Genomic DNA, 19742 nt, shown 5'->3' with positions numbered 1-19742 from the left:
GTGAGCACTGGACAAGATGGAGAGAGCTCATAGAATTATTATTTACTGGCCCTGATGCTGAGAAGTGGACACAGGAGCAGAAGGCTGCACAGTTTCTCATTTGCATTGGAGAGAAAGGCAGAGATATTTGCAGATCATGGAGTGCAAGTGGAGCTATATCTGCTGAAGGTAAAAAGGATCCCAATGTGTTATTTGAGAAATTTAAGGCATACTGTAATCCTAAGAAAAACATAACTGTACAGAGAAAAGTGTTTTAAGAAAGACATCAGGGTAAAACAGAATCTATAGATGAGTGGGTCACACAGCTATATCTCATAGCTAAAGACTGTGCCTTTCAGGACTGTGATGATATGATAAAAGATAGAATTGTGATGGGATCAAATTCTAGAGAAGTACAGAAAAAATTACTGCTAGAAGAGGATCTAACCATAAACTCTGCAGTAAAAATAGCTAGAGCATATGAAACATCCAGAGCTCACATGCAGTTAATTCATACAGATACAGAAGTCTTACACATGGTGCAAAGGAAAAGTGAAAGTAATCTGATTCATAGCAGAAAAGCAAATAACCTGCAGGATTGTGCAGAGCAAACTCTTTACAGAAGCTGTACTAAATGCATAGTTGCCAACAGTCCCTGATTTCCAGGGACAGTCCCTGGATTTTGTTGTTTGTCCCTGGATTTTTTTTGTCCCTGGAAATGTCCCTGAAAATCTCTTTTGCACAACATTTGTTGTTTGCATATATATATATATATATATATATATATATATATATATATATATATATATGTATATATATATATATATTTATATATATATATATATATATATATATATATATATATACTGTGTATATATATATATATATACTGTGTATGTATATATATATATATATATATATATATATACATACACACACACATACATATATACAGATAGATAGATGATAATTAGATATAGTGTATTATTTAAATATAATTCATTCCTAATGGAATATTGTTATTATTCAGTCCTTGGCTACAGCCTGCCGCTTCCACCTTAAAAACATCTTTAAAATTAGACACTTCCTTATACAAGACACAACTAAGATTTTAATCCACTCTCTCATTCTTTCCCGCCTTGATTACTGCAACTCTGTCCTCACTGGTCTCCCCACCTGCCGCCTAGCTCCTTTACAATCCATAATAAATGCCTCTGCCAGACTCATCTTCCTTACACGTCGCTCTTCATCTGCTGCACCTCTCTGCCAATCCCTTCACTGGCTTCCTCTTGCCTCTAGGATCAAACACAAAACTCTCACTCTTACATACAAAGCCCTCAACTGCACTGCTCCCCCCTACATCTCAGACCTTGTCTCCAGATACTCTCCCTCCCGTCCCCTTCGCTCTGCTCATGACCTCCTACTCTCCTCCTCTCTTGTCACCTCATCACACTCCCGTTTACAGGACTTCTCCAGACTGGCTCCCATCTTATGGAACTCTCTGCCTCGCTCCACAAGACTCTCCTCTAGTTTTAAAAGCTTCAAGTGCTCCCTAAAGACTCTACTGTTCAGGGACGCATACAACCTATGCTAACCTTTCCTAATACCAGTTCCTCTCCTCCCCTGCAATCCCCGAACCCTCTTATCATGTAAGCCTAAAAGTCCAGCTGTTTGTAGTTCACCTTCTTAAGAGCTGACTACAACAGTGCAACTCTTGGCAGGGCCCTCTACCCTATAATTGTTTTGTTGTACTCCCCCTTTGTTTATAGCGCTGCGGAATCTGTTGGCGCTCTACAAATAACCAATAATAATAATAATAATATTATTGAATGGGTTCACATATTATTTGTCTTTCTAATTTTGATGCTGTGTTGTAAAAATAACCATATGCCCAGAATGTGTTCCAGAGACTGGGTAGGTGTAAGAGCTTGGTGCTGTAATCTGTATAATAAACTATGGATAAGTCTAAATTATACTATTACTTTCAAATGGGTGTGTTTTGATTGCAGAACTGAGGGGGCGGAGCAGTTGAACAGTAGGTCGTCAATACTCCAGTAACCCGCTTGCTTGCTCTGCTGCAAAGTGTCCCTGGAATTTTTTTTTTAAATGTTGGCAACTATGTAAATGTGGTACAAAACACACTAAGAATACACAGTGTCCAGCACAGGGAAAAATATGCTACAAATGTCAGAAAAACAACCATTTTGCCAGGGTGTGCAGAAACAACACTATAAAGTATAGGAAGTCAGTGAATCAAGTGGAGCAAGATGAAAATGAAACTGATAGTGACATTGATGAAAGTACAATATTTCTAGCTATGGTGGATAAAACAAATGTAGAACAAGATGAAGTATATGTTGAGATTCTTGTGAGCAGACAAAACATACCAATTAAATTCAAGATTGATACAAGTGCACAAGTAAATTGAATTCCCGCTAGCACATATGACAAGCTGGCAAACATATGTGAGCTTGAAAAGTCTGGTCTGTCAAAACTTGTTGGTTATGGAGGACACCGGCTGTATGTACTGGGAAAGTGCTCATATAAATGCATGTTACAAAACAAAAAACTTAATTTGGAATTTTATGTTATAGACACCCCAGCAAAGCCTGTTTTAGGATTAAGTGCCTGCAAACAGCTAAACCTTATAAAAATAGTCATGACTGTTGAACAGTATAACAAAGGTTTATCTAAGCAACAAGTTGAGGAACTATTTTCAGATGTGTTTCAAGGGCTAGGTTGTTTGCCTGGTGAATGCAGCATTAAACTAAAACCAGATGCACATCCAGTAATTCATTCACCAAGAAGGATTCCAATTGCCATAAAAGACAAACTCAAAGAGGAACTGGATCGCATTGTAAATTTAGGAGTGCTGGAAAAAGTAGATGAGCCCACTGAGTGGGTGAGTTCAATGGTTGCAGTAGAAAAGAAAAACTCAGGTGCTTTAAGAATATGCATTGATCCAAGAGATTTAAACAGAGAAATCATGCAAGAACACTACAGTTTACCAACTCTAGGGCCCATACTTATCAAAGCGTCAACTTAAAATACGCCCGAATTCCGCGTCGTACATGTCGCGATCACGATGCGCCATACTTATCAAAGCCTTGAGATCATAATAATTAGAATTTTGTGACATAACATATGATCCGCTGTTCTCTATTCAACGCAGATCGATGCGAGTTTAAAGCCTGTGGAAATTGAGCGTAATCCTGTTCATTCGCTCTCCTATCCGAAACTATTTGAAGCTATCAAGAAATTATCAAAAGTTCAAGAATTACGCTCGCGTCTTATCCGACGCAGCGTACCTATTTTTCAATCCGCCACCCTTGAGGTCGCGGATGCCATAGAACTCAATGGGAATTAGAAATGATTTATAATGAAAAATATTTATGTTCCTTTTATCATTTGTGATATATTTTGAGATAAATATATATGTATAAAATATGTATAAATATATCTATAAAAAAAATTGTATACCTTAATTGTCACTTCCAACACCCCAATAATTACTCAAATTGCAGCAATCAATATGTTGCTCCCACCTGCATTTTCAGCTGGTGAAATGGTCATTATAAAAGGGAGTGTCTAACAGCACAGAAAGCTTGATGTATGCAGTGTTATTACCAAGATGGAGATGGTCAATATATTTTGCATTGCTATACAACAAAGATGCAGGAGAAGGAGATTTTTGGAGCTAGTTCAGCGTTATGAACGACGCAGAAGGCCAAGGTTATTTTTACCTAGAATGGGGTTGCATACCCTAAGTGACAGGGAAATTGTTTGTAGATTCCGTTTAAATAGAGGTTTAATTGAGAATCTCTATCTGGAGATCAAAGACTCCATTGAACCTATAACATATAGGACAAAGGCAATCCCTGGAATGTTAAAACTGCTGGCTGTCCTCTATTTCCTGGCCACAGGATCATTTCAGGCTGTAACAAGTTTAGTTGTGGGGATGAGCCAGGCTTCTTTTTCAAGTCATCTAACTGTAGTATTAAAAGCCTTACACCAATGGATAGTGAATTATGTACATTTTCCGGAAACACCAGAGGATTGGCATCGTGTGAAGGTGCAGTTCTATGGGATTGCCAGGATGACAAACATCTTGGGTGCAATCGACTGTACCCATGTGTTAGTGCAGCCTCCAAAGTTAGGAGAATTGCCCTATCGTGACCGCAAGCATAACCACTCTTTAAATATACAGGTCATCTCTGATGCCAAATTGAAGATTATGAGCATCCGGTCAGGATTCCCAGGTTCAACACATGATTCTTTCATCCTGAGGAATTCTACTGTTTATGACCTGTTTCAGAATCAACAAATGCCAGAGGGAATTCTCCTAGGTAAATATCTATTACAAATTGTCATATATGGATATAAAAATATTATCTATTTCAGATTGCTAAAATATATTGTTTATTTTTTGCACACAGGAGATTCAGGCTATTCATGTCTCCCATGGCTTTTTACTCCTGTGCTGAACCCCACAACTCCTGCGCAAGTGCGCTATAATGAGGCTCATACATCTACAAGATATGTCATAGAGCGCACATTTGGCATTTTGAAAAGCAGGTTTCGTTGTTTAGACCTCTCTGGGGGAGTACTTCTATACAAACCAAAGAAAGTATCTCTGATATTTCTCATATGTTGCATGCTCCACAACCTAGCATTACGCATGCCAGATGATGATATTTCTATATTACAAGTAGAGTATGATGACAATGTGGCACCTTTAGAGCAAATTGATGCAAGAGGAGTACAAGCTCGATCTGATTACATCCATGCTCTATTTGAACAATGATTATGTAAATATATTGTACATATGTTCTTTTGTTTCATCATATTTTTATGTTTAAAATTATCCCAAAAGAGGCTATTTATGTTAGTTTTTCTTAATTTTTAATATGTATTAAAATAAATGTTCTTCATTTCACACCTGACTCTTTTTTTAATGAAATATTTCAAATTAATACTCAATAGATTATAAGTGATAGCCCATGTTATCATAGGGCTCTCAGAAAATGCTTAGATACAAGGTACATTAAACATCATCTTTCATGATTTATATAGAAGGCTATTATTTTTATTAAATTCTATTCTATTGTACTCATTATCTTTGTATATAATTTTTTGAATCAGCATCAATGCAATACAGGTTTAACACCTGATCTTGGGTGGTGTTCTTTAACCAATGGCAGATGTTCAGTCTCCCTGATTAGGTTTTAATAATAAAAAATAAAAAAATAAAAAAATCCCCAAAAATCAAATATATAAATTCCGTTGCTCTTATTATATGTGTAGATACATTATTAAAATTTGCCTTAAAACATTATCATGGAGATTGACCATTTTCCATTGGTTAAAGCAGTGATTTTTAACCTATTTTTTTGCCGTGGCACCCTTTTTTCGATTAAAAAATCCTGTGGCACACCACCATTCAAAAATTTCAAAAAATCACATGTATCCTAATACAGTATATATTTATATATATATATATATATATATATATATATATATCTGAAAGAGTATGAGACGAGACAAGCGCCCAGGGGCACACTTCGTGTAATACGTTCAGATCATTTACTTATAATATAGCAGTGGGAAAAATCCGCTCTCACCTGGTTCAACCTCAACTTATGAGGTATGCAAAAAGCACTTCTGTTAGTGTACTCTCAGCTCTTGTAGTCCTCCTGTGTGTCCTCAGGTCTCCAGTAAATCCGTGGAGTCTGCAGCGTATCCCTGGAACTCTGCAACCTTTATTTAAAGGGGACTAGGGCATAGGAGTGAGGTGAAGTGTACTGATTTGAAATATACACAACTACCAATTGATAAAGATAAAAACAGGTGTTTATTTATATACATAAAATAGCGTTTAACAGTGCAGAATAAAAAACCCCTACAAGAGTTTGTTTTGTAGGCAGAGAGAAAATGTTCCTCGTATTGAAGAATATCACTATAGAGCTGTAGTCATACAGGTGTTCAGTCCAGCATGCAAGGCTAGAAACACGAGTGGCTAATGCGCTCTACTATACATAAACATAAAATCAAGAAAGGAGCACCAAAGGATATTCGCAGATCTGCTTTATATGAATTTGTTATAAAGCAGTCCAATCCTTTATGCAGCTCCGTGTAGATGTGTGAGCACAGCGTGCAATGTCAGCGTGTGGCGGGGGGCGGAGCCTAACACGTTTCGTAACCAATTGGTTACTTCATCAGAGGTATGGGCCGCCCCCCAACCTAGATATATTTATACGCATTAGTGAGGCTGATTTGACTCTTGAGTGCCCCTCTATCGCCATTTTGAATGAGGGCAAATGGATTTTCGTTCCTGTTGTATGTGAAAAAGTATGTGATATTACGAAGCCACATAAAGTATCAGGATCACTTCCTCAGTTGTTTACATGCTTTGGGTATTATATCAGAATGTGCTAAAGATTTTTGTCTATATATTTCTATAGTTTTTACACATTTGTATACCAAATTGTCCCAGCTAGAAGTCATTCTAGCTGGTGTATAGACATAAGTACATATTATCATTACAACACAGTTTGAAATTTCACACAGACAAATAAATAAATAAATATATAAATATATATAACATTTAAAACCTTTAAAAGTACGTTATAAAGGAACAAGGTAGTTCATTTAATAGAGTTGCCTGTTATTGCAGCAGGACCTTTTTTTAAAAACGCTGCTAAACTTGTGGATTATTTAAAAGGTTTTTTATTTTAAGATTTAAAATTTAAAGCAGTTTTTCTATCTATCACACCCTTTGTATATAAAGACAGATCTTATTCTAGTTTTATTATCTTATTGTTTCTAATGGTGCATATATAGGATGGAACCAACATACTGCTATCTTGGGCTTTACAGAAAGGCTGCAAGATCAATATCTCTGTTTAACCCTTTGGGTTCTAGAGTTCCTAGTTTGTGAATCCACATAGTCTCCCGTTTGCGTAATTCTAGGAGTCTACTACCCCCTCTTTTCCTGGTAGTATGTGATCTATTGCTTTACTAAAAAATTTGTTTTTATTTTTTCCATGAATCTGAGAGAAATGGGTAATTAGTGGGTTTTTAAGAATACCGGCCTCAATATTTTTCATATGCTCAAGGCAACGGATTTTGAGACCCCGTGTCGTGCGCCCAATGTACCTTTTGGGATTGCTGCATGTGCATTCTAACATATAGACAACAAAGTCTGATTTGCAGTTTAATAAACCTTTAATGGGGTAGTTATCTCCCTTTATCCCACTGTCAATATACTTATTGTACTTTTTCTCCTTATGTGTGTGTGCACAGCAGACGCAATTTTTTCTATAGCACTTATAAAAGCCTTGTAGATTCGTGATCTTACCACTACCTTTTTTCTTTGTCAGTTGTGTGTCACTGGGTGCCAGAAAATTCTTCAAGTTTTTATTTTTCTTATATGTTACATTTGGTCTATTTCCTATAGTATCCTTAAGTATAGGGTCATTTTTCAATATTGACCAGTTTTTCTGTAGTATATTTTTAATTTTCCAGTGTCCTTCATTAAATGTAGTTACAAAGTTAATTCTATTGTCCCTTTTGTGTCTGGCAGTGTTTTTATTTTTATTTTTATTGTTATTGTTGTATGAAGCTGATTTTTCCAGACTAGTATCTTTTCCTTGTATAAGTGTCTGTCTGTCCAGTTTGATCACTTTCTCATAAGCACCCTGGACTGTCTCTATAGGATAATGTTTCTCTACAAACTTATCTTTCAGGATTTCTGCTTCTACTTTAAAATTATTGATATCGGTGCAATTACGTCTCAGCCTTTGAAACTGCCCGAAGGGGATGTTTTCTATCCACTTCGGGTGGTGGCTGCTTCTTGCATCTAGATAGCCATTTGTATCTGTAGATTTTCTATAAAGTTTACTACATATCTTTCCCTCAGAAATATATAGTGTGACGTCCAGAAAATCAATAGAGGACACTTCTAGTCTTTGGGTGAACTTGAGGTTCATACAATTTGTATTCAACTCTTGTACAAAGGTGTTCCCTGATTCTACTTCACCATCCCAAATAACTAGAATGTCATCTATGAACCGATGCCATCGGATTACGTTTTCATATTTAAACTTAGAATCTTCATAGATAATATCCTCCTCAAAGACTCCCATGTACAGGTTCGCAAAATTGGGCGCGAATTTGGTGCCCATTGTGGTCCCTGTGCACTGAAGGTAGAAATTTCCTTCAAATTTGAAGTAATTGTTTTTTAGGATATACTGAATGGACTCTAGTATAAAGTTTCTCTGTACTGGTGCAATATGATTTGTCATATTTAGAGATCTTTTGATAGCATCAATCCCACATTCATGTGGGATTGATGTATACAACGCCGTTACGTCTAAGGTAGCCCATTTATACGTAGGCTTCCATTCTAGGCCCTCTATGATTTGTAAGAGGTGAGGAGTGTCTCTCAAATATGACTTTAAATTTACAACCATAGGTCTAAGAAATAAATCCACATATTCTGAGAGTCTAGATGTGAGAGAATCTATTCCCGAGATAATAGGTCTCCAGGGTGGTTTCTCTAGACTCTTGTGGATTTTCGGCAGATAGTAAAATATTGCCGTCTTTGGTTCGTCATTGGCTAAATATTTCCTCTCTCTTTCAGACAGTACTCTATTTTGATAGCCACTATTGATAAGTTCTGTATATGATCTTATAAAAATGGAGGTAGGGTCACTCCTCAGTGTTACATATGTGGTGGTATCTGACAACTGACGTATTGCTTCCTCCAGATAGTCTATCCTGTCTAGGATTACAATCCCTCCTCCCTTATCAGCTTCACGGATTATAATTTGTTCATTGTCCATTAATGCTTTTAGGACATTTTTTTCTTTTATACTTAGGTTATAGTTATGGATTTTATAGTTATTGCACAGGTCCATACAGTCTTGAGTAACTTTGTCTTTAAACTGACTGATATATTTACCCTGTGATTGAACCAGGAAAAATATGGACTTTGGTCGTAAGCCACTATTAATTATTTTAAGTTCTTCTAATATTTCAGAATCCTTATTGGGTTCTAGTTGGGTATGATAGTTATTCCCACTCTCATTTTCTAAGTCCATTAGGGCTTCTAGTGTTTCCATGTCTGTCTGTGTTAGGCTATCAGAATTTTGTATCCTCTTTTCTTTTTCAAAGTGTCTGACTAGTGTGAGTTTTCGTATGAATTTGTTTATGTCAATGAACAGCTCAAACGGGTTAGGTTTCTGGGTAGGTGCAAAGGATAAGCCTCTTTTTAGTAGGCTTGTCTCCTCTAGGCTTAATGTATGTTTGGAAAGATTAAAAATTTTAATAGTATCTTCTTTTATAGCTTTTATCTCATTTCCCTGCGTCTTTTTAAGATGAGATTTTCTTCCAGCCCTGCACCCTCTTCTTCTTCCATTTGTCTTTTTCCCCTTCTCCCTTCTGGGGGTATATTTGGTTGTCTCCACTCTAGGGGTGTGTATTGTGTCTCCCTTCCTTCTCTTTGTATCTCTATATTTCTGGGTCTGTCTGTCAAGTGTCTTTCGTGAAAATCCTTTTCTGGATGATTATTTCTATTTCTGTAATTACTTTGGGTGTATTGTTCTTGGGGTGTCCCTGTTTTATCCCATGTGTCCCTCCATTCATGACTATAGTTCCTCATCCTGTGTGAATTTTGATTATTCCTGTTTGAATTATAGTTATACATTCTTCTATCTCTCGTGTAGTGATTGTTTCCTCTATAAGAGTGGTATGATTCATTTCTTCTGTATCCTTCATCCCTATAGTATTCTTGTTTGTAGTTTATGTGTTGGGATGGATACTCTCTATTAGAGGAGTCATATCTATTTAGTCTTGGAGTTTGTTTTCTAGGTGGGAATTCGAATCTGATATTAGATGGTCTAGGAGTTCTTAAATCAGATCTTTTATTTTCTTTTATGTGATTGTTTCGAATAATATCACTGCACAGAGTATTACCAGTAGTGTTAGGTACTATGAGTGGTGAATTAGGTGTATCATTGCCTCCTGGTGTAATGGGTGTAAATGGTACATCAGTTTCCACTTCAATGTTTCCTGTTTGTTCACTAGCTTTCCTTTGGATGTCTCTTTCTAGTTTTTTCTTTTTCTTAAGTTTTAAATCTCTTTCAAGTTTGCTCATTCTTTCTCTTATATCACTATCTAGTTTGTCATAGTGTGTGTCTCCTTTAAAAGGTAACAGTAGGGTTCTTATTCTTTGTAGTTCAGCGGTAACTTTGTCTAGATTTGCTTCTCTAAATCTGATTATAATTCTTATTAATTTGGTTGAACATTCTTCTAAAACAGTTTCCCATTCAGTAATCAGTTCTATGTCTGTGCTGTTAAATATAGCAGTTTTACTCAGCATTAAACCTTTAGGTATAACACCTGCTTTCAAATAGGTTTCTAATCCTATTATGTCACACCAGTTTTTTATCTGTATTCTGCTTAATTTCTCCACCTGTTTAAACAGTTCTTTAGGATTTACTGGCTTTTGTACATTACTAGTATTATTATCACCTTGTAAATCTACAGAATGAGTTCTCTTTTTACTGTCAGGGTCAAAATAGACCCCAAAATTGCATATAGAGGTAGATGATTCTTCAGCTGCTGATGACATGATATACAATATAGGTCACTAGTGACCTTAGAGGATACCCAAAAGAAGTAATAGAGATTATAGAAATCAACGCTAGAAGTGTATGAGTATGCTGTTAATCTTAATATATCTTCCCATCCACTACTGGAAAGTATATGTGTACACAAGACACTTGTAGGTTAAACAGAAAACAGTCTCATTCAGTCAAATGTGGCAAGTCTATGGATGTGTATTGTTCATTAATATCCACAATACTGGTTCCTGTGTGCTCTGGAGAAATAGGCTGCTCGTCTGAGAGAAGAAGAATGATCCCCCGCGGGGCGAGGTTCCTCTTAGAAATCTGAAAGAGTATGAGACGAGACAAGCGCCCAGGGGCACACTTCGTGTAATACGTTCAGATCATTTACTTATAATATAGCAGTGGGAAAAATCCGCTCTCACCTGGTTCAACCTCAACTTATGAGGTATGCAAAAAGCACTTCTGTTAGTGTACTCTCCGCTCTTGTAGTCCTCCTGTGTGTCCTCAGGTCTCCAGTAAATCCGTGGAGTCTGCAGCGTATCCCTGGAACTCTGCAACCTTTATTTAAAGGGGACTAGGGCATAGGAGTGAGGTGAAGTGTACTGATTTGAAATATACACAACTACCAATTGATAAAGATAAAAACAGGTGTTTATTTATATACATAAAATAGCGTTTAACAGTGCAGAATAAAAAACCCCTACAAGAGTTTGTTTTGTAGGCAGAGAGAAAATGTTCCTCGTATTGAAGAATATCACTATAGAGCTGTAGTCATACAGGTGTTCAGTCCAGCATGCAAGGCTAGAAACACGAGTGGCTAATGCGCTCTACTATACATAAACATAAAATCAAGAAAGGAGCACCAAAGGATATTCGCAGATCTGCTTTATATGAATTCGTTATAAAGCAGTCCAATCCTTTATGCAGCTCCGTGTAGATGTGTGAGCACAGCGTGCAATGTCAGCGTGTGGCGGGTGCGGAGCCTAACGCGTTTCGTAACCAATGGGTTACTTCATCAGAGGTATGGGCCGCCCCCCAACCTAGATATATTTATACGCATTAGTGAGGCTGATATATATATACACATACACACACACTCACACTGTATGTATTGTGATGTGATGCCATGCCTCCTACAAACTATACGTGACATATTGACATTCATTCACAAACAATCATAATGATTGTCTGTGAGTGAATATCAATATGTCATGGTTGTACATGATGCCTGTCACATACCTCCCAATTTTTCCAAATTTGAAAGAGGGACACCCCTGCACTGGGAGTAAAAAACAAGCAAAATTTTAAAAATATGTCACACTGTTGTCAGTCTGCCGTGGTACACCTGAGGATCTCTCACGGCACACAAATGTGCCACGGCACACTGGTTGAAAAACACTGGGTTAAAGCATCACACCCAAGCTTAGGTGTGTTAATGACAGCATAATATATTTTGGAATATTAAGCCAGGGAGTCTAATCATATTATGTAGTGTAATATCAGTAATGATTATGCCCACTGAGGAAAGGGACTTTAGTACATATACATTATTTATTTATTTATTTATTTTAAATAATTTTTATTGAAGTCATAAAAAGATACAGAATATGGGGTAAGCCCCAAAACATTTATACATCAATGTATACATAGTATAGTTAGCTACATAATATATTCACATATCTCAAACGTTACTATACAATGTGGGCTGTCTCATAGAAAGACTTCAGTTTTATTATAGAGTATCATAAATGTAAAATAAACAGTAATGGTCCTCTCCCAGCTGTGTAAGAAGAACATTAGGGTATCTATTCAAATAAGGTTAGGGCTAGGGAGGAGGTGGCTCTATAGTTTTATGGGGTAGGGGGATGCAGCGGGCAAAAGCCGCTCAAAGTAGAGTAGGGGGGTGGAGGGCGGAGCCAGATAGTATGTCAAATTTGTAAGCAGGAGTTACTCAGGGTGTAGGAATTTATATGTATAGTTGAGGGGCTTTCAGTAAGATAAATAAGGGTAGTTCTTAAGAAAGTTATATGGAGGGGGGGGGATATTAGTATGTATGGAATATACAGGATCACTGGGTGAGCCCCTCTCCTGGGGAAATGTCAGCTATAGACGGTGCAGGAAAAAGGAGAAGGGATATGACCCGCAGGCAGCCCATATACATTATTTTTAATGTGTTCAAAACATATATATATATATATATATATATATATATATATAGCATCCAAAAGAAAGTGCACTCTCAGGTCTTTCACAGCAAAAGTTACTTTATTGATGTAACGTTTTCGGAGGACTTGCCTCCTTCATCAGCATAGTGAATTAAACATAAAACACAAAATAAATAGTGTCATACTTACAATTAACATTCAAAACCATGCCCTTTTCCCTTGGCGCCAAACTGCCGATGTTGGAACGCATACTGCGTTCCACCGGCGATAAGAACCGGAAGTGGTGTGCAACATCACTTCCGGAAGACAAATATTGCTAACAATATTGACGATATTGGATACAATGAATCGTGTACAGTGAATCAAAAATTACAAAGCGTGTTCACTGAGTGTATCTTACTATCAATATATATGAGTGCAGATACTATAATCTGAAAAACAAAACATGTGCAGGAAATAAGTGTTATTTCACAACGGCTTGCCCGTTGCCATGGCAACCTATATTCACTAATCGTGCCCCACTCGCATACTGAAAAAACTTTTTCAAACAATGTGCACACTGAATTTGTGTAGTAACCTATGAACTTTAAAAAGTGCAATGCTTAATCATACGCATATGTGTTAAAGCAAAAATAAAAAGATAGAAAAATACATTGCCTACTTTGGTAGCGTGTAATTTTGTATTATGCTGAAGATTTAAAGTTATACACTGCTGCACTAAAATGTCATCCCTACTTCTTTTGGGTAAGGAATACCTTTAAAGATTGTTAGATAACATCTAAATAATGCGGACACATCCCTCAGAATTGCAATGTATACACACTTTCCAGGGTGATAATGTATATTAGCTATATTTAGGGTAGGATTTCCCTAATAACATAATTTTAAATGATGTGTAGGAACCCAATGCTTTATAAGCTCCTAGTTATTTCAATAGGCAATCCAATAATAGAATCCCCCCAGTTAAAATTAACTGGCTAGCTATGACTAAGTCATTCACCCCCTGAACCTTAGTTTTTGCTAAAAACAATGTTGCCACACATTCCATGCTTAACCCCTTATTGAATATTTCTGCTTCAATAAGGATCACAAAAAAAGGGAAATAAAAACAAAAAATTAAAATAAACATAAATACTGGTTCCTGCATTCAATGCAAAAAGTCCCACTGGGTGATGGTATGACTCTATATTTCCCAGGATGTATCTTGTCCCTCTTGTCACAGAACCGACTGGAGTTTTAAATTACTCCCATATTTCTTCAGGATATGATTTCACATATTTTTTCACATATTTTTTCACATATTTTTTCACATATTATATCACTCTCCTGCCTCTTCTAGTTGTTCTAGGAGCATCATCGTATCTTTACATCTTTGCTGGATTTGGTACACTCTGTCGATTGTGGAAAATAAAGGTATTTTATCCACCTAGATTGACCTATATGGGTTGTCCTTGGATGCTGGTATTTTGGACCATCATACCCATATGGTTTTATAAGGCATTCATTGTAAGCTACATGGATGTTTAACCAGTTCAGTGAGCCTTGTAATGATGGATTGGCTATGTGTGTTAAGCAGTGCATGGTAACTCCAAGGCACCACTACCTGACTTCCACTCAGGAACTGGGAGTGCCAAAGTCCCCCATACCTGGTGCTGTGAGTGTGTCTGGGCAGGTCCACCCCCCTTAACGGGATCTGTCGAGCCCAGAACTCACAGAGTCATGGTAGTCTAGGTACCGTACCCTTAGAATGTATCACACCTTAGTGCCACATTACAATAAGGCTTTGAAATCGTTGATGAAGGAGGCAAGTCCTCCGAAAACGTTACATCAATAAAGTAACTTTTGCTGTGAAAGACCTGAGAGTGCACTTTCTTTTGGATGCTATTTGTTGTTTAAAGTTGCACCCAGGCAGTTTTCCACTTGTGGGTAAGATCTGGAAATTTGGATATCTATATATATATTTCTCAATAACATTGGTTATTACCTGTTCATGAGCTTCCATACATTCATCTTTGATCAATATAGAACAAGTGAAAGACTAAAATTATACAATTAAAGTTGTTTCTAAAAACTTTGGAAATAACATTCTATTTTATAACATCAAAATTAATTTTTATTGTATTTATGTCCATTTAATATAGTTGTGTTGGTTATGCATAACCGGTCAATGTTTAATAATGTTATTTATTTTGTAAACTATAAAATACTTTGGTGTACATTGTCCCTTTAATAAATTATATTACATATATTATATATGACCAATGCATAGTAATTAAAAACAGCATTTATTTAAATAAAATACAATAAAGATAAATAATCATCCAAATATATTTTTTTATTAAATTATAACAAGCATTTCTTCATGCATAATACAAACCAAATAAAATAAACAAAAAAACTAATCTTTAGACCTCTTAAAGGCAGTGGGAGATTGTGGAGGTGATCTTTCCCTTCTTGAAGATATTAATTCTGAAAGGGTACCCTGCATTAATAGAAATACATTTCTATTGAAATTTCGGTTATCCTCATCAGCTCTCTCCCTTCGCTCCAACTCCCTTTCCTCTATGGCTACCCTGCGCAGATCTATAGCTATTGTCTCCCTTTGCAATTCCATTGCCATCTCCACCTGACACCCCTGTTGCTGAATATATCCCCCCAATGTCCTAATCAACTCCTGTTGATTGTCACTATACTGCCTCCCCAGCTTCACCATATCATTTATTGCCCCATCATCATCATGGCCAGGGGCGGCAGCAGGAGCAGCAACAAGGGCAGCAGGGGCAGCAGCAGGGCCAGGGGCAGCAGCAGGGCCAGGGGCGGCAGCAGGTGCAGCAGCAGTGGCAGCAGCAGGGCCAGGTGCAGCAGCAGGGGTGGCAGCAGGGGCGGCGGCAGCAGCTGAATCTTCCAGATAGCTTTCTATCTGCGTATCGTCATTAGGTAGGCTACCAATAAGATCTTGTGATTCATCATATAAACTCTCTTGTATCTGCCTAACCACAATTGTTAGCTCCTCCGACAGCTGATGACACCGTTCGGTACCTAATGTAAATATAAACTAATATTATAATCAAAATTAATTAAAGTTGCATGATTCTGCTATGTATTTTCTTTTTAATACACATTTATATACAATAATATTTTTAATATAGATTTGTTCTCTTGGAATCTCATTTCTTTTTAATTATAAATAAGCACATATTCAACACTAGGATTAGATATATTATGGTTGTTGCCTGCACAGATTTATCTGTTAATTTCATTAATATAAGTCACAGCCATCTGCAAGGATTGCACTCCTTTTCCATTCAACTAATAATAATAATACATTGCAGTTGACATTTAACACACCAATCATAATATATTTGTGAATAAAATTTTTTTTAAAAAGAATATGATTTTTTGAATTGAAACAAAATCATATAAAAAAATTAATCATGTACAAACAATATGCCTTGTGCAGCTATATCACACATGTGCATTATTATTTCTTTCAAAAATAAATATGACTTATACTTATATGAATGAACTTTTCATGGTTTTATACATTTTAATCTGCATTGCAAAAATGCAATAAAAATGTTTGTATTACATGCACCTTTAAAGGGACATCCAACAAATATTTTTTATAAAAAAAACATTGTAGATAATCCCTTTATTATACATTCACCAGTTTTGCATAACCAACACAGTTCAAATAAATGTTTAGCTTTTAAATAAGTATATCAAGAGTACAAAGCATAATTAGTAATAAAACTAAAATGGAAATGTTTATAAAATTACATGCCCTATTTTTTTATTTTTTTTTTCATAATTTACTTTCCCTTTAAAACAATATTACATACAAAATAGGAAATCATATGGATGTATTTCAGGTAGTAATATAAACCAAAAAAATGTAATATACAACTATTAACAACTATGCTTTGAATCCAAAGTAATGGATTTTTTTTTAAAAAAATTGTATATAAAGGCACAGTCTAGTGTAAATTATACTTTCATTATTCAGATTGGACTTTAAATTTTAATCAACTTTCAAATTTACTTTTATCATAAAATTCATGTGATCAGGGGACTGGAAGAAGGTTCCTAGATACAAGGTAATCACAGAGGTAAAAAGTATATTAAAGGGACAGTCAACACCAGCATTTTTTGTTGTTTAAAAAGATAGATAATCCCTTTATTACCCATTCCCCAGTTTTGCAAAAGCAGCACTGTTATATTAATACACTTTTTACTTCTGTGACTAACTTGTATCTAAGCATCTTCTGACCGCCCCTAATCACATGACTTTTAGTTCTTATCTATTAACTTGTATTTTAGCCAATTAGTGTAGTGTCTGCCACTAGCCATGGGCGTGATCACAATGCTATCTATATGGCCTACATGAGCTTGCTCTCCCCTGCTCTGAAAAGTAAATAAAATAGAGGCGGCCTTCAAGGGCATAAAAATTATCATATGAGCCTTCCTAGGTTTGCTTTCAACTAGAATACCAAGATAACAAAGCAAAATTGTTGCTAAAAGTTAATTGGAAAGTTGTTTAAAATTACATGCCCTATTTTAAAAATTAAAGTTTTTTTGGACTTGACTGTCCCTTTAATATAACTTTGTTGGTTATGCAAAACTGGTGAATGGGTAATAAAGGGATTATCTATCTTTTCAAACAATAACAATTCTGGTGTAGACTGTTCCTTTAAATAAGCACTGTTCCGCAGCATTTTAAACAGCATTCATTGCCTGAGCCTGAGGTGCTTGTACCATCTTGTAATGAATTAATTTAATAGTTCACAGGATACAATCACCTCTTTTGCTCTGAAGAGATGCAGTGTTTAATATGCTGTGGCAATAATAATTTCTAGATATGCAACACATGCATGTATTAATATAATGTTGAGCAATCAAAAACATAACTAAATAAAGTATTTGTGGTTAATACATAAATGTAGAATGATTTCACATATAAATGGTTGAAGGTAACGCCCCTTTTATTTTCAACACAGTTATATTTGACAAACTTTCAATGTGCCCTAATACTTATTAACCCTTTATATTACAAGCAGCATCACAAGATAAAGTATGTTAATTTTGATATTGTTTACTCGTTTTATAAAACTCTGCAATGAAATCCAGTATGCTATCTTACAATCTTTAAATTAAAAAAAAATGAAATAATATTTACTGTGATTTCATAGAGTCACACAAATTAATGATTATGGCATTCAGTGTCTGTTTAAGTTTTCACACTTACAACATTCAGGTGTTGCATTAATTGTATTACCTGAGGAGGAGGAGGAGGAGATGGAAGAGGTAGGAGCTGGCCCCATAGCCCTTCTGACTTCCACTACAATTATAAAAAATGGCATTATAAATTAAAATTGAATATTAACAATTACACATTTACATGAAACAGTTAACAATTACAGATTTACATTAAACAACAGTTAACATTAACTTACATACCTGTTGTTTGTCCAACACCTGGGTCAGGAGTGCTGCACATTATGTCTGGCAGTGTTGTAGCTGAAGAAAAACTGTGGCTGGAGTCCGTATCAATCAGCCCAGTATCAACCACAGGTAACGGCTGTGTAGCAACAGTAGAAGCTCTACTAGTAGATGCTGTAATAGATTAATGTTGAAAATCAATATCAAGTATTAATAAAATTGAAATCAAGTAATCAACATTTATACCAATTAACATTTTTAACTTTCGGCGTCAGAAGTGACGCAGTAAAATATAGAAATTTACTTTGTAAGGCTAAGGCGTCAGTGTCGTGGTCAAAATCATCAAGTCCCTGAAGCAGATTTTCTCCCAACCTCTCCATTAACAAAGTTTCATATGTTGAGAGTTCTGCAACATATGGCTTCCCGCCGCCTGTTTCACGTGCTGCCTTTTTTTCTCTGGCCACCTTTGCCTTCAAAATTCGCTTAATATCAGAAAATCTTTTTTTGCAATTATCCACTGTTTTAAGATTGTTCCCCTCAGCAGAAACATTTTCTGATATTGATCACCATATCTCGTTTTTCCTGGAGGAAGTAGTTTTTTGTGCTTTAGCACCAAATAATAAATCATAATGTTGCAGCACCATAGTAACAAGAACCTGGTTCTGCTGGAAATTAAATTGGATGTTACATCCTGATTTTGTTTTTCCAGACCCTGCAGATGCCATTGTCTATGCCAAATTCAAAGGTAATGGTTAACAGACAATTCTATCTCCTGAACAATCCACATTCAATTGAATTTTCTCTTGATATTTATTGGGAATTGATGAACCAGGTGATCATTTAAATCAGCCAATCAGTATGCTATTGCAAGCAATGTAATCAATCAACAATCAGCCAAAAGTTTATATAAATCCATATACTTTGTGCGCCATTTGTGACTCCATTTTTATATTGAATTAATTAATTTGAGGATCTTGGATTTGGACACACCATAGGTATGTTTTTTTTTTTTTTTTCTTTGTTCAATATTACTAACATTATACATATATTTTACAATATATTATTTTTTTTTTAAAGTCAACAGGCCTATGGGGCCCTCTTTGCTTTTTCAAGCATGTTATTTCTGTTTTAGTTTGTGACGCAGATATTATAATTTTCTATTGCTTTAAAAAAAAAAAAAAGTTTCATTTGTGACGCAATTAGAATTATTATTTTGATGACGCTCATCATCTTTAGTGATTCGCTGTTGCATACAATATTATTGAGATGTCCCTCCAATCAATAAGCAAAAGTAAAATTGATATTTTCAAGAACCAATGAGACAGCTGTATACTTAGTATATTTATTGTCGCCTTAAAAAAAAAAAAAGTGTTTTTGTTTCTGTGGGTTTACAAGTATGTCGAGAACACCAATTTTCACTGACGGAGAACTAATCATACTTGTTTATGGAATGAATAGATATTTCCCTAGGAGAATCGGTGGTGTGCGCGGTATTAGGCACGAAAGAAGAGATGAAATTATCTACGAG

The 19742-nt window shown here is 35.8% G+C and overlaps 1 protein-coding gene across 1 annotated transcript; it reads left to right on the top strand.

Moving 5' to 3' along the window:
• The first annotated feature begins 3610 nt into the window (after window positions 1-3610).
• LOC128652434 (putative nuclease HARBI1) lies at window positions 3611-4783 on the top strand. Its single transcript, XM_053705373.1, has 2 exons — window positions 3611-4238; window positions 4416-4783. The coding sequence occupies exons 1-2, from the start codon at window positions 3611-3613 to the stop codon at window positions 4781-4783; spliced, it is 996 nt and encodes a 331-aa protein (XP_053561348.1).
• The last annotated feature ends 14959 nt before the right edge of the window (window positions 4784-19742 follow it).

The sequence above is a fragment of the Bombina bombina genome, chromosome 3 (genome assembly GCF_027579735.1).
Source record: "Bombina bombina isolate aBomBom1 chromosome 3, aBomBom1.pri, whole genome shotgun sequence".
In the NCBI taxonomy this organism is placed as follows: Eukaryota; Metazoa; Chordata; class Amphibia; order Anura; family Bombinatoridae; genus Bombina; species Bombina bombina.
The sequence above is the reverse complement of the archived record's forward strand: the minus strand, read 5'-3'. Positions and strand labels throughout refer to the sequence as shown.